General features: G+C 34.3%; 1 protein-coding gene across 2 annotated transcripts; it reads left to right on the top strand.

Annotated features, from left to right (window-relative positions):
* Positions 1 to 2,922: 2,922 nt before the first annotated feature.
* LOC111704522 (MORN repeat-containing protein 3) lies at positions 2,923 to 10,676 on the top strand. Of its 2 annotated transcripts, XM_023476777.1 has the most exons (8): positions 2,923 to 3,038; positions 3,999 to 4,063; positions 5,003 to 5,083; positions 5,697 to 5,756; positions 8,278 to 8,350; positions 9,091 to 9,233; positions 9,735 to 9,817; positions 10,549 to 10,676. In XM_023476777.1, the coding sequence occupies exons 1-8, from the start codon at positions 3,025 to 3,027 to the stop codon at positions 10,639 to 10,641; spliced, it is 612 nt and encodes a 203-aa protein (XP_023332545.1). In that variant the 5' UTR covers positions 2,923 to 3,024; the 3' UTR covers positions 10,642 to 10,676. The 2 variants fall into 2 exon arrangements, with proteins under 2 accessions (XP_023332545.1, XP_023332546.1); XM_023476778.1 differs by lacking the exons at positions 2,923 to 3,038; positions 3,999 to 4,063 and having other exon boundaries at positions 5,044 to 5,083; positions 5,697 to 5,878.
* The last annotated feature ends 3,579 nt before the right edge of the window (positions 10,677 to 14,255 follow it).

The following is a 14,255-nucleotide window of genomic DNA, read 5'->3' as shown; positions in this document are numbered from 1 at the left end:
ATTTAGATAATGTGCCCCCCTTTGGGTTAAATGGGGGCACTTGCCTCTGTGGGACTAGAATTTACGTCTATATAATATAAAAGTATGATGTCGATTCGTTTCTTTTTTTTATTTCCTTTATTATTTTGGACCGACGATGTTTCTTCCACAAGTGTCAAGAGTAAAATATTTTGAACAGCAGCAGGTACTAATAATGGGCGGGGAAAAGATTTCTGGAATTTCTTAACGATTTGATGGGCACTGAAGATTTTAAACCCCAGTTAAGTTACTCTCCAATAAACCCCGGGGGCGGGCATAAATCTCCTAATTTTGCCTGGCTAGGTTTATACTGTACAGTGAATTTTGTCGAAAAATGTTTCCTTATGACTGAGTTGGTATCATAGAGTACAGTGGGTTTAATCCTAAGTACATCTATTTGTACGGTATTGTGTGGACAGCTGATTTAAATATTTTTCAACAATGAGATATTATAGTGTCAAAAATCGTGTTAACAACGATGTTTCGGGTTCAGAAATTTTTCAAAACATATACTAAAAGAGTGGATAGAACAAGTTATCTGGAAGACAAAACACCCAATTTTTATATGCAGTGAACCAAAATGTAAAGAAAAATGGATTGCGTCAAAAGCTTTCAAAACTGGTGCTCCTACGAAACCAATAGATTATTTATATTTAAAATTCACTTGTTTCACGTTAGGTTAGATGAAGATCTATTATTAGTTCAGAATTGCTTTTCATTCTAAAAGTCAGAAACCTATATTCCTAAGAGTTAATGCACAATGTAGATTTCAGAAGTAAAGAATTTGATAAGAAGCAAGATGTTATTAAAGAGAAGTATTTTATTTTTTTCTCTATTTGTCATGTCTCATATTTATACAAAAATCATATGGGCTTGTTTTCTTTGCTTGAATATTGTAGTCTTCACTTTCAAACAATAATGTCTTAAAACACTGATCTACGAACTATGATCCCCCAGGTAGAATTTCTGATCGGGTCATTGTGTACAGTGGCTGTACAACAAGAAGTCTAAAATTCCAGATGCCCCCTCTATTACTAATATCTCGATGAATAAACCCCATTATTCATTCATTAATAATTGAAAGCTTAGTTTAGAGTCTGCAGTGTAAACAGTTTTTCTTTGTGTTTGATTGATAAAAAATCTGATAAAATGAAATATATCATAGATACAGGGCATGAAGTTAAAAGAAACGCACAAAGATAGACAGATACAGGATGTCTCAATAAACATGGGATTAGAGAGACGACTTGAAAGTCGTCTTTGAATTCTGATATTTATTGCATGGTAGAGAAAGTTTAAAATTGAGGCATTGAGGCATTGAGGCTGTGCGTCTTACCGTCTTCGAGTTTTTTATAAATGGGTTTATCTTTCTCGTGACTTAAAAAAACTTGCAATATCTCAATTTTGAAGTTACAAAAATGGTAGAATTCATGTTGAGAAAAGACTAGGCGTTTTCGATATTAGATGTGTAAACTGAAATACTGCAATTATTTTGTTCACATGCCACATGGATACCCATAGATTCCCATGTTTAATTGGACACACTGTGCCAAATTACAGCAGCACAATGCAAAAAGCTAAAAATCTGAGGAAGATATGTTTTAATGAAAAGCCGATAACACTGTCCTGAAAATGGCGGAAACACAGCGACAAAAATGGACGGAGAAAAAGATGCAAGTAAAAAATGAGAACCTACAGTCCCTACAGATGGAGAAAGGAGAAAAAATGTACCTTTTATTTATAAAAAAAAAATTAAATAAACTGTAAAAAATGTGTTCTACAGTTTGCGTGTAAACAAATCCAATAATTTTTAACTCTGAGAAAGAGAAATTATAGCCTTCCTGTATACAAATCAAGTCTGACTGATTTAAGCAATCTTTGGAGTTTGCTTGGTTGTATTTAAGGATTTAGTATTTAGTATTGCTGAGACCGGAGTTAAGCTTCTTCATTTCCCAATATACCAATATAAAGTTACAGGCTACAGTTCAAGTTTAGATTCTGTGTTTAGAGCACTAATATACCAATATACAGGCTACAGTTCAAGTTTAGATTCTGTGTTTAGAGCACTAATATACCAATATACAGGATACAGTTCAAGTTTATATTCTGTGTTTAGAACACTAATATACCAAAATACAGGATACAGATCAAGTTTAGATTCTGTGTTTAGACCACTAATATACCAATATACAGACTACAGTTCAAGTTTATATTCTGTGTTTAGAACACTAATATACCAATATACAGGATACAGTTTAAGTTTAGATTCTGTGTTTAGAACACTAATATACCAATATACAGGATACAGTTCAAGTTTAAATTCTGTACGTGTTTAGAACACTAGTATACCAATATACAGGCTACAATTCAAGTTTAGATTCTGTGTTTAGAACACTAATATACCAATATACAGGAAACATGGTTCTAGTTTAGATTCTGTGTTTAGAACACTAATATACCAATATACAGACTACAGTTCAAGCTTAGATTCTGTGTTTATAACACCAATATACAGATTACAGTTTAAGTTTAGATTCTGTGTTTAGAACACTTATTTACCAATGTAAAGTTAAAGTTTAGATAGAGTTACCTGCACAGAGGATGAGACATCAGATTTCACTGAACGAAATTTAAATGGTCGTTTTTCTTGTGTGGTTTTCTCTTTAACTTTAGTTATTTTTTTGGCAAATTATTTATTATCCTGTTAAACAAATAATTTCTGGGCAGAAAGCCACAGTTCAGTTTAAACTTTTAAACTTAATATGTGACATAAACCATTTCTAGCTAGAGCCATAAACTCAAATTCTTTAAACCTAATATCTTTGCAACATAATGTCGTAGACATTAGATATTGAAACAATCTATACTGTTAGATCAAAAAAACTCAGTTTGAAATATGAAATGTGTACACTATCCGGTTGCAAAGATATTAGGATTAGGAAAAAAATTTGAATTGTGGCAAAGACTCAATTCCTTTAGTCAAAATGCGAACCTAAACCGAATAAAATGAACAACTCAAGGTAACCAAGGGATTGTTTTAATAGATATTCTTTTATTTTAAAAACTGTTTTCACAGTCAACCCTAATTGAAAATCTAAATTTTTTAATTTCAATTTAGAATTTAATGTTTGACTGCCAAGTGCCATATCTAACCGCCACTTTTTGCATATTATACCCATCCAGGGGTTAAGTTTTACATTTTTTAATGAAATACTCTAACTTATAACATTAAGCATAAAATATATGAATTTAGTTTATTTTTGGAAGTTTTCTGTTTCTTTCCTAAGGATCCTTAAAGATTCCTAAAGATAGATGTTTTCTAATTGGTCGTGTACTGCAGTTGTACACATTAGAACCTACCGTAGAAAATATAACATATTCTACGATATTTGCGGTTACTGTGCAAAAGATGAGTGACGACTGTACATAATTTTATTCCGTCTAAAATACAAGTTTACAGTAAAAATTGCAAGTTCGTAATAAAAAAATTTCTGTTTCATATTAAGCAAACGTTTCAAAAAGTATTCAGCGTCCATGTAGTCACCGATAATAAAAGTACATTTACATATTTTGGTGTTCTATATTCGGGGGAAATGAACACAATGACAAAAAATAAACAAATTGTTATCTTGTGAAACGTCGGAAATATTTCAACAGTTATCTTGGCAAAAATAATGAAGATAAAGCGTCGTTTTCCCGATTAACAACGGTAATCCCTTTAAATCGTTATTTTACCAAAATCAAGGAGGATAGAATGTTGTTTTTATATCTCTTGAAAAGTGTTGAACTCTGACAGTTTAAATCTAGAGAAAATCGCGTGCAATGAGCATCTCAATTGAAAAAAAAATCAATTTTCAAGATAGATTAAAAGTGATAGTTCATCATCAGCAGAAGGTTTAAAGGGTATCGCTGTGAATGTGACAGAGTCCTATACAAATGGTGGATTAGTTGAAATTACGCCTACAGTCCCTTTATGTCAGGTGTACAGAGGTAGAGGCGGGGCTGGGTAAAATTCAATCCGAACACTGGCTCAATGTTATCAAAGGTTATTTAATTTAATAAAAAAAATTGATAATATTGAAGAAAAACAAAAATAAGCTTAACTCTGTAAAGACCTTTCAAACATGTATTTACTGAAAAAAATCTAATTTCTAATTTTTTTCTGTGTTCCAAGTTATTAGTTAGAATTCTTGTTGTTTTCTTTTTATAGGAAAGATTTCATGAAAACTGCAATCATTTGATGGTTGAAGGCTGCTATGGGGGAGGGAGGGAGGGCGGGGTAGGGAGAGAGGGGGAGGGAGGGGGGGAGGAGTGGAAACTAGAATTTGTAAATAATGGATTAATGTGTATTGATATCATGGGAATACAAGCCATCAATTTACTGAAACAAAATCAAGAAAGTTTATTTTTTTAATGAAAAGAGGGCCTTGTTTAAATTTACGTTTTCGCAATACTTATTGCGCTTCATGCGCAAAAGATGCGGAAAAGTTCGCAATAAAAATATTAGCGCGAAAATTACGCAAATTTTGCGCAACAAATATGGTAATTTCGTGGAAACCCTAGTTCTATTAAAATTAATATAATTAACGGAACTCATGGCAGTTTTAGGAAAATTCTTGTAAGTTGTAAATCTAAATAAAGAGTTATTTTGAATTATGTCTACTATGCAGTTCCTTCAAGAAACAAGACTTAAAATAAAGAAACATCCTTTAAAAGTATTGTAGACGTAATTTAAAATGACTCTTGGTCCCGTCCTTGGTCTTAAATGAAGATTTTAGCAGTGCCCTGGGTTGCCCGTGGAATCAAAAACCATCGGGCTTCCTCAAAATAAATTCAGCCAATTTGTTCGGCCGTTTGACCGGCTTTAGCGAACATATTGATGACCGAATTCGAATTGTAATTCGAAAAAATCCATTCTTGAAGTTCTAAAAAAAATATTTTATGATTACTAAAAAATGTGAACTGTACTTAGGAATATATTTAGGAAAATCTAGCACTGGATGGTATAGAGGACAATGGTCCGGAGTACACAGACACGGATACGGGTACATGAAGTACAATTCAGGTAGTTGGAATACAAGAAACGGATACAGGTATCTGGTACACAGTACAATTCTGGTAGTTGGGGTACACAGACACGGTTACGGGTACATACAGTACAATTCAGGTAGCTGAGGTACGCAGACATGGATACGAGTACATGAAGTACAATTCAGGTAGTTGGGGTACACAGACACGGATACGCGGATAGATGAAGTACAATTCAGGTAGTTGGGTTACAGAGACAAGGATACGGGTACATTAAGTACAATTCAGGTAGTTGGGGTACAAGACACGGATACGGGGACATACAGTACAATTCAGGTAGTTTGGGTAGACAGGCACGGATACGGGGACATACAGTACAATTCAGGTAGTTGGGGTAGACATACACGGATACGGGTACATGAAGTACAATTCAGGTAGTTTAGGTACACAGACACGGGTACGGGTACATACAGTACAAATCAGGTAGTTGGGGTACAAAGACATGGATACGGGTACATGAAGTACAATTCGGGTAGTTGTGAACCCACTGTTAAAGAGATTGTTATTTCAGAAACGCAACTTCTCCAATATGTTCTTAGTTGAAAAAAAGTTTTTTAAAAAAACCTTTAACAAATAAAAAACTATTTAAGGTGTTGAGTACGAAGGTGAATGGAGAAAAGATGTGAGGAACGGCTTTGGAAGGCTCACAGGTTTACTTTGTATTCCTTTAACATCTTATTTTTATTTGAATTTTTTTCTTCCTTTTTTTTTGCATATTTTAGTTTCTATCAGGGGAAAAACGATGTTAGGAATGGCGTTGGAAGGCTCACAGGTTTAATTTGTCTATTAAATATATATTCAACGTTTTATACGGTATACATAAATATTACTAGAACTGGAACAAAAACAATCGTTTTCCGCAAGAAATATATAGACAATGGAACCGCCATATCTGATGCGTCAAATCTGTGTACTGCAGTGGGAGGAGACAAAAACAAAGAATTCAGGGGCAACGCATCTTTTTTGAGGGAAAAGGGCCTAAGGGGTGGAATAAGAATATATTGCTATTGTATTTTCCATTTTGACCAGAAAGCCAAAAATCATAAGTATTCGCTCTAACTGTAATTTTACACATTCACATCAGAGCTTTAGTCATTTCCCTTCAATTTCTGTTGGGGCACCATGGGTTTGTTCACATTCACCCCCACAGAGTATAGTACACAATTTACGTATAACTGAGTTGGGGGTTCCTGTATATAGTTCCTTGGTTTTCCGTTTGTTTTGGTTCGTTTTTAAATCTAAATTTAGCAACTTGTAAGTTGTAAGAAATTTTAATGTTTAAGTGCAAGTGGTACTGAAAATGATAATCAGCATGGGTTAGATTTCTTAAAGATTAATAATTTAAAAAAAAAAATTTATAAATTTTCTTTTTAGACAATTATCTGGCAGGGGCGTAGTAGAGGTTCAGCCTAGGGGGATGAATTTTCTTGTGCACCCCCCTAACAGTTGATGTGAAAAAAATTAAAGTTTAAAATCTATATTAATCTACCTGACTATTAGGCATCTGATTATAATTACCATTCATACCATTATTAAATCTATATATAAAAATATATCTTATTTTTTTGAGTATATTATATATCTTATGTAAATCATATTAATATCAATCATATTGAATTATGACTAGAATACATTCGAGACAGTATTTTTTAAAGCTTTTTAACAATACCGACATCTGTATTTTGTACCGCTTTGTGAGAGAAAAGATGTCCAAAAACATTGTTGATAAAGAATGTTATCAAATTTCCTTATATAAATATTCCCTAACCAATAAATAGGTCCGGAAGGTTTGCATCTACATTATACATATTGATGATGAAGATTGTTCAATCCAGGGGTTAGAATAATAAAAATAAAAGACATTTTGGTAAAAAGTTATGGAAACATTCAGATGTTTTCAACCATTAATAAAAGGGTTAAAAATAGCATTCCATTAAAATAATATGGCCTTAGAATTGACAAAAAATAATTAAATTATGAATTATGACTAGAATACATTCGAGACAGTATTTTTTAAAGCTTTTTAACAATACCGACATCTGTATTTTGTACCGCTTTGTGAGAGAAAAGATGTCCAAAAACATTGTTGATAAAGAATGTTATCAAATTTCCTTATATAAATATTCCCTAACCAATAAATAGGTCCGGAAGGTTTGCATCTACATTATACATATTGATGATGAAGATTGTTCAATCCAGGGGTTAGAATAATAAAAAAAAAATTGGTAAAAAGTTATGGAAACATTCAGATGTTTTCAACCATTAATAAAAGGGTTAAAAATAGCATTCCATTAAAATAATATGGCCTTAGAATTGACAAAAAATAATTAAAAGTTTTAATAATACTGCCTCCAATTTTAAATGAAACCCCGGGAAAAAAATATTGTAAATAAGATTAAGGTACAAGAAAGAATTTGAGAAATTATCATAAAATGGACAAATTGTGACATTGCCAAATGTCAATTGATAAGAAATAAAAAACCTGAATATATATGTAAGATTAATATATTAGATCCTGCATCAGGCTCTAGGGGGGGTCTAGGGGGTGAACAGGGGGTACCGTCCCCCCCCCACTACGCTCTGTATATAGGATTTCCAAAGTAATAGAAAACATTGTTCACAGTCAAAATATAAGGATTTTATGACAATTATGGTAAAATTTAACAAGCATATTTTATTCAAATGCTTATAGGTTGACCATTAATGAAGATATATGAATAAATTAGTACATTTTAGAAACATTACAAGATACAGAAAAAGTGAGAAATACAATTTTTTTAAGTTGCTAAGGTGGTGTTCCTCAGGTGTAAGTGCGTAGCAGAAAAATCGACAATTTTCCAGCTAAATATGCTAATAAATAGACGAAATTTCAAATATTGTAATTTTTTACAACTTTACTTTTTAGAACATTTATTGGAATTTCCAAAATGATATGAAACATTATTCTAACTTTAAAAGTGAGGATTCAGCAAAAAGACCCAAAATGGCTCAAAAATCACGTTTATTTTTGCGGCATGCAAAATAATGGTCTTAAGAAAAAATTTTATTACATATATATCTATTAAAATGAAAAGAGTACCTCTAAACAATTTTTACAGGGCCGCCATGTAAAAAGCTTTTTACATATTTTCCGTTTTTAGTAGGTAAATTGATAATTTGTGAATTGTTTAGGTTTAAGAATTGAGTATCGAGGAGACTGGAAGGATGATAAAAGATCTGGGTTTGGTATTCAACACTGGAGCAGGGAGAAACAGGACCAATCCTTAGTTTAATGGGGGGAGATCATTGGATCAGGGAGAAACAGGACTAATCCATAGTTTAATGGGGGGAGATCAGCCTTATCTGAAAATTTTCATAGATCACAATATTAAAAGTTCTAAAAGTTGATTTTTAAAAAAGAAATTGCGTGTTTGCCACAAACTCAAATTTTCTAATCCCTATATATTTGCACTCTGATTCTGTAATAAAATAAGCATAAAAGCTAAACATTTTAAAATTTCTCAGATTTTCGTGGAACAGCTAAAAAACACAAAGAATGTTTTAAAACCAAGAAAATGTTGCGCCCATCGGCATCAGCAAATGAAATTGATGGAACTTTGAAAATGCTGGGATTAGCTTAAATTTAATTTAAACTAACTATATATACTGTCTTGAGAACCCAGCGCTGCCCAGGGTACTCAGATACTCACGCCTTTTACACGCGATTACGATTTTGGCTATTTTTCCCTAAAAAAGTGGAGCTAATCAACTTAGAATCTAAAAACCAAAATAAGCACATTTCCGTAGTTCTTCCGAGTTCCAACATAAAAATTTGAGGCAAATTGGTCAAGGGGTTCATGAGTTATGATCGGACATCCAAAAACACAAACAGAGATTACAGCGTTATATATTATATATACCCTTCCTTACCATTTACTTGAAATCATTTTTTTTATTTCATATTAGCTTTTCATTACACTAAAGTCTAAGGATTGTTTAATGCAGAGGAAAAATGGTTGAATACCAAGGAGAATGGGTAAATGGAAAAAGAAAGGGATGGGGGAGAGCAAAATATAGAGACGGAGAGAGATTTGAGGGACAGTGGAGAGCAGGGGGAAGAGAGGGACTAGGAATATCCATATATCCAGGTATATATATATACTAGTGGAGAGCAGGGGTAGCAAGGGACTAGGAGTAACCATATATCCAGGTATATATATACTAGTGGAGAGCAGGGGGTAGAGAGGGACTAGGAGTATCCATATATCCAGGTATATATATAATAGTGGAGAGCAGGGGATGGAGAGGGACTAGGAGTATCCATATATCCAGGTATATATACTAGTGGAGAGCAGGGGGTGGAGAGGGACTAGGAGTATCCATATATCCAGGTATATGTATACTGGTGGAGAGCAGGGGGTGGAGAGGGACTAGGAGTATCCATATATCCAGGTATATTTATACTAGTGGAGAGCAGGGGGTGGAGAGGGACTAGGAGTATCCAATATCCATATATTCAACCCAGCTCTCATTAACTTCCTAGCTCTAATTCCCATCCCATCGCTCAATGTCCTTTGCCCCATATTCTCTTATCCACCCCTCACTTAATTCCCTTCTACCACTGAAAAAAAGAAGAAAAAATATCTTAGATGGGTCTGTTTATGAGGGAGAATGGAAAAATGATGAAAAACATGGACAAGGAAGGTTTATCAGTGCATTAGGAACTATTCAGGTTGAGCGTATATTATGCTAAGTTTATATTTTACAGTTAATTGTTTATTCTAGTATTAAAGGGACTGTAGGCGAAATTTCAAGGGATCTTTTATTTGAAGAGTGGCATTCTCGATTCACTACGGTACCCTTTAAACCTTTGACTGATAATGGATGACATGCTCATCCTTATTTATTTATAGAAACGCTTGTAGTTGTTGAACACTTTGTTTTCAAGCTGTTTTGTATTTAAGGAATATTAAAAATTACTTCTTAGAAGTGGCTGGATATGAATTTATTCACATTCGATTTGAGTTCGCACAGTACGCTAGCGTACACTCCCATTTTACAGTTTTTTACCAAGGAGTATAAAATAGAAGGGAGATACAACTGACGCGGCCCGCCCTACCGTATGATTATACATGCTTTTTGCAGACGGTACTCCATTTTGTATAAGAAATATTCAGAATAGGTTAATGTTATAGGTTACACGGTAATCGTACAATTGTACAAAAGACAAATATTTCTTATTCAAATGAAGTAACGTCTGCAATTGCAAAGCATGTATAATTCATATGGTAGTGCGGGCCGGGTCAGTTGTATCTCCCTAGTCTATTCCAAATTCCATACCGTTATTAATCGGGGATGTCCCTCTTTAAATACATGGTCACTTGAATTTACGCTTACAGTCCCTTTAAACGCATAAAAATATATATATGTACCGAATCATGTACCTAAAGTACATATTTTAAGGATGGGGAATGGAGAAACAATATTGCTGTGAGAAGTACAATACTAATCAAGAAAGATATACAACAGGATTTAAAGGATCCTCTCTGTACATAAGATTACCAAATAAAGTGACATGTACATACATTATACATCAGCAATATTAAACTGCAGTTGTTCTGTTTACTGATCACAAGATGATGTATGTTCAAAATAATAATTATCATCAAGTATACAATTTAATATATATTAAATATTAAAATTTAATATACTAGCCTTAGAGGGCGCTTCGCGCCCATCTTCTAAATTAATTGTTAACATGTTCTCTTTGTGTACATCGTAAAACAAAACAAAAATAATTCGCGGATTTTCACAAAAAAATTCGTGGATTTTCAAAATTTTCAAAAATTTAATGAAGCTCGAATTTTGATGGAGACAAATATTAAAAATTTCAATCATTCATAAACCTTCCCTGGGGTCCCTAGATGTCCCACAAAAAATTTGGGCTCGATCGGTTCAGCCGTTTTGACGTTTATTGGATACAAACAGACAGACAGACAAACAGACAGACAAGCCAAATTTATATATAGATTAAATATTAAAATAAAGATGAAAATTTATGTCCTTGGTCATTATGTAAGAACAACCCATGATAAACATAAAAACGCCAAATCGAGATACATGTACATACATTGTACGATATAATAACATGTACATACATTGTACGATATAATAACTCAAAAGCTCGTAAAGTAGGTGTTAGAAGTATGAGGCACCAAGAAGGATATGTAAATCTGATATATGAGATTTTAAACCCCTCTGCAATATCAACTGCTGAATATAATAATAACCCCCAGCAGCATAATAGTTAATTAAATTAAAAAGTAACAAAAAATTAGTTGTATAATGTACATACACTGATTACACTCCCGCACACTGTTCCCGACCTAACCCTCAAATATTAACATTACATCATGTGATTTTTTGTGTAAAAAACTTGAAAAAATATTTGTTCAAAATGACTAAAGTTCCTAATTTTTAACGTTAGTGCAAATGCACATTAGTCCATAGGAACGTTAGTCTAATCGATCATTAGTCCAACTGATATGACACCTTAACAAGTACGGAAAATAAAAGACGACCAAAGGTTGTCTTTAGAGAGACTTCAGACGGTTTCTCAAGTGCCTCTCCATTTCTGTAAGTGTAAACTGGCCTGTCTGATTCCCAAGCGGTGTGGATTATACAGGGTGTCCCAAAAAACATGGGAATTCAATGACGAATAGTATATCGTCTTTGCTATAAATTAGCACTGTAATACCTAATTTCAAAAGCCATAATATTATTATGTCTGCTAGAGTTTATTTTATGAAAAGGGTAAAAGACTGTAAAGATGTGTCTATAATGTCTCTGCAAGATGAACAGTGAAGACTGACAAGTTTACTCTGTTTGTATACTGCAATTTTCTTGTTTTACTAAGTACAACCGTATGCAGTCAAAACATAAACAAACAAAATGTAAACATAGCAGACGAAACTCTTTCAGATTAAAGCTTTCTCAGTTGGTATCACTATACTAAATCAAAGAATTATTTAAAAAGACGATGTCGAATTCGTCACTGAATTCCCATGTTTTTTGGGACACCCTGTAAATAAAATTATTGGGCCAAACTTTAGTTTACACTTATCAAAGACGACATTTAAACTGTGCCATCCGTTCAGACAGACTACAGGATACAAACAGGGAGTAAAGAATAGAAGGGAGATATAACTGACGCGGTTGGCCCTACCAAATGATTATGCGTGCTTTGCAGACGGATACTCCATTTGTATAATAAATATTCAAAATAGGCAATTGTTTACGCGGTAATTGTATATCAGACAAACATTTATTATACAAATGGAGTACCCGTCTGCAAAGCATTATAATCATCATGGTAAGGCGAACCGCGTCAGTTATATCTCCCTTCTGTTCCTTACTCCCTTGATACAGTCAGAATAAGTAATAAGAGTGTAGAATATAGAATACACAATTCAAATACATAATGCAGAATACAGAATATGTATACAGATTATAAAATACAGAATATAGAATACAGCATAAGGCCGACTACAGAACGTACAGAAAACGGAATAAGTAGACATATTTTATAATACAAAATATAATAATAATGATAAAAACTAGCTAAAAGTGCCCGGCATTGCCCGTAGAGAAAAATTTGAATATTTAAGAAAAAAATTTTGGTTTTTGAAAGAAAAAAAATAGATTTTTGAATAAAAAAGTCGATTTGTTTAGCCTATGTTACTGACAGGGCAACCATGAGTTCGTCAAAAGATGTCGGCCCATTCAGTCCAGCCATTTGGCCAACTGAAGATGTTTATGCTTTACCACCACGAAACTCATCATCAAGGTCTGGAAATTGTAGTTCCCTGCCCAGGTTTGCTAGTCGTAGATCAGTGATGCAAGATGAGAAAATAACAGGTACTTCTTCAGTTTGCTGGTATCAAGCTACCCAGTTTCATCTCCCTGTTTCCATTTGGGAAACTAGTTTGCTGATTATTCCGCCCTCTGCCATTTCCGGTTCATCCTAGAAGATAAAGAGTTTGTTTTGTTCACTGATCACAAGCCCCTAACTCATGCCTTGTTTAGGACTTCTTCGCCTTGGCTGCCTTTCGTTCAAGTCTGAGTTCAATTGTGTAATGTCCGTCATTTCTCAGGGACAGAAAATGTAGTGGCAGATGCTCTGACCCTAGTCAACCACTACCAGATGTAATATCAAAAATATCTTCACCTCCTCCGCCATCAGTTCCAGGAATATCATGTATGTCACTGGTCCAGCAGTCCTATCCTAAAGTTCAAAACCTCTGCCTATCCTTCGCCCTGACGATTGTCTCTGTTCCCATTTCCCGTTCCTTACTTCTCCAGGGCCAATGAGAAGGGTATTTTTTGAGACCATCCCGTGCAAAGTTTCTCATCCTGGTAAACTAGCTTCCTGAAGACTTATTTTCAGGAGTTTTTTCTGGGAGTTCCAGTCCAGAGATGTCAACCTTTGGACCTATTCCTGCATCAGTTGTCAATGGAGCAAGGTTCAGACTCACATCAAGACTCCAGTTCACCATATCCCAGTTCCAGGACGAAGGTTCTCCCACATTCATGTGGATCTTGTTGGACCTTTCCATCAGTCTAGTGGGTTTTCCTATCTTTTCACAATCATTGATCGTTCCACAAGATGATTGTGCAAAAGTCCTCCTACGTTCATGGATCCCTCATTTTGGAGTCCCCTCAGTTATAACCTCTTACCGAGGTAAACAGTTTACTGGTTCTATCTGGACGTCCTTATGCAAGTTTCTGGGAATAGTTCACTCTCCTACTGCTTCTACTCCTCAGTCTATTGGGATTGTTGAGAAGTTCCACAGGCAGCTTAAGGTTTCCCTTCGTGCTTGACTTGCTGGTTCTGGTTTCATCACCTTCCTCTAGTTCTACTCGGTCTTCGGAGCATTCTCAGAGAAGATTCGTCAATTTCCTCCCCTGAAGCTGTTTTTGGTTCTCCGTTGGTTCTACCTGGTGAGTTCCTAGACAGTCCTGAACTCCCTGCTCCAGAGTTTCTTTGTTGAATCCAACAAATCATCAAGAATAATCCGGTTTCTCCACCGCATCACAGTTCAACTCTGTCAAACCCAGTTTAAGAACAAGTTCCACCAAGCTTGCTCCGTGCTTCCCATTGTTTGTGAGAG

This window comes from Eurytemora carolleeae, unplaced genomic scaffold, assembly GCF_000591075.1.
Source record: "Eurytemora carolleeae unplaced genomic scaffold, Eaff_2.0 scaffold589, whole genome shotgun sequence".
NCBI lineage: Eukaryota > Metazoa > Arthropoda > Copepoda > Calanoida > Temoridae > Eurytemora > Eurytemora carolleeae.
The sequence above is the reverse complement of the archived record's forward strand: the minus strand, read 5'-3'. Positions and strand labels throughout refer to the sequence as shown.

Bases quoted from the DNA above. Each gene is read 5' to 3' on its own strand.
- LOC111704522 (XM_023476777.1), top strand. The intron at 4,064-5,002 runs GTTATTTAATTT...GAATATATTTAG, and splicing joins CTGGCTCAATGTTATCAAAG to GAAAATCTAGCACTGGATGG. The intron at 9,818-10,548 runs GTTGAGCGTATA...ACATATTTTAAG, and splicing joins GTGCATTAGGAACTATTCAG to GATGGGGAATGGAGAAACAA.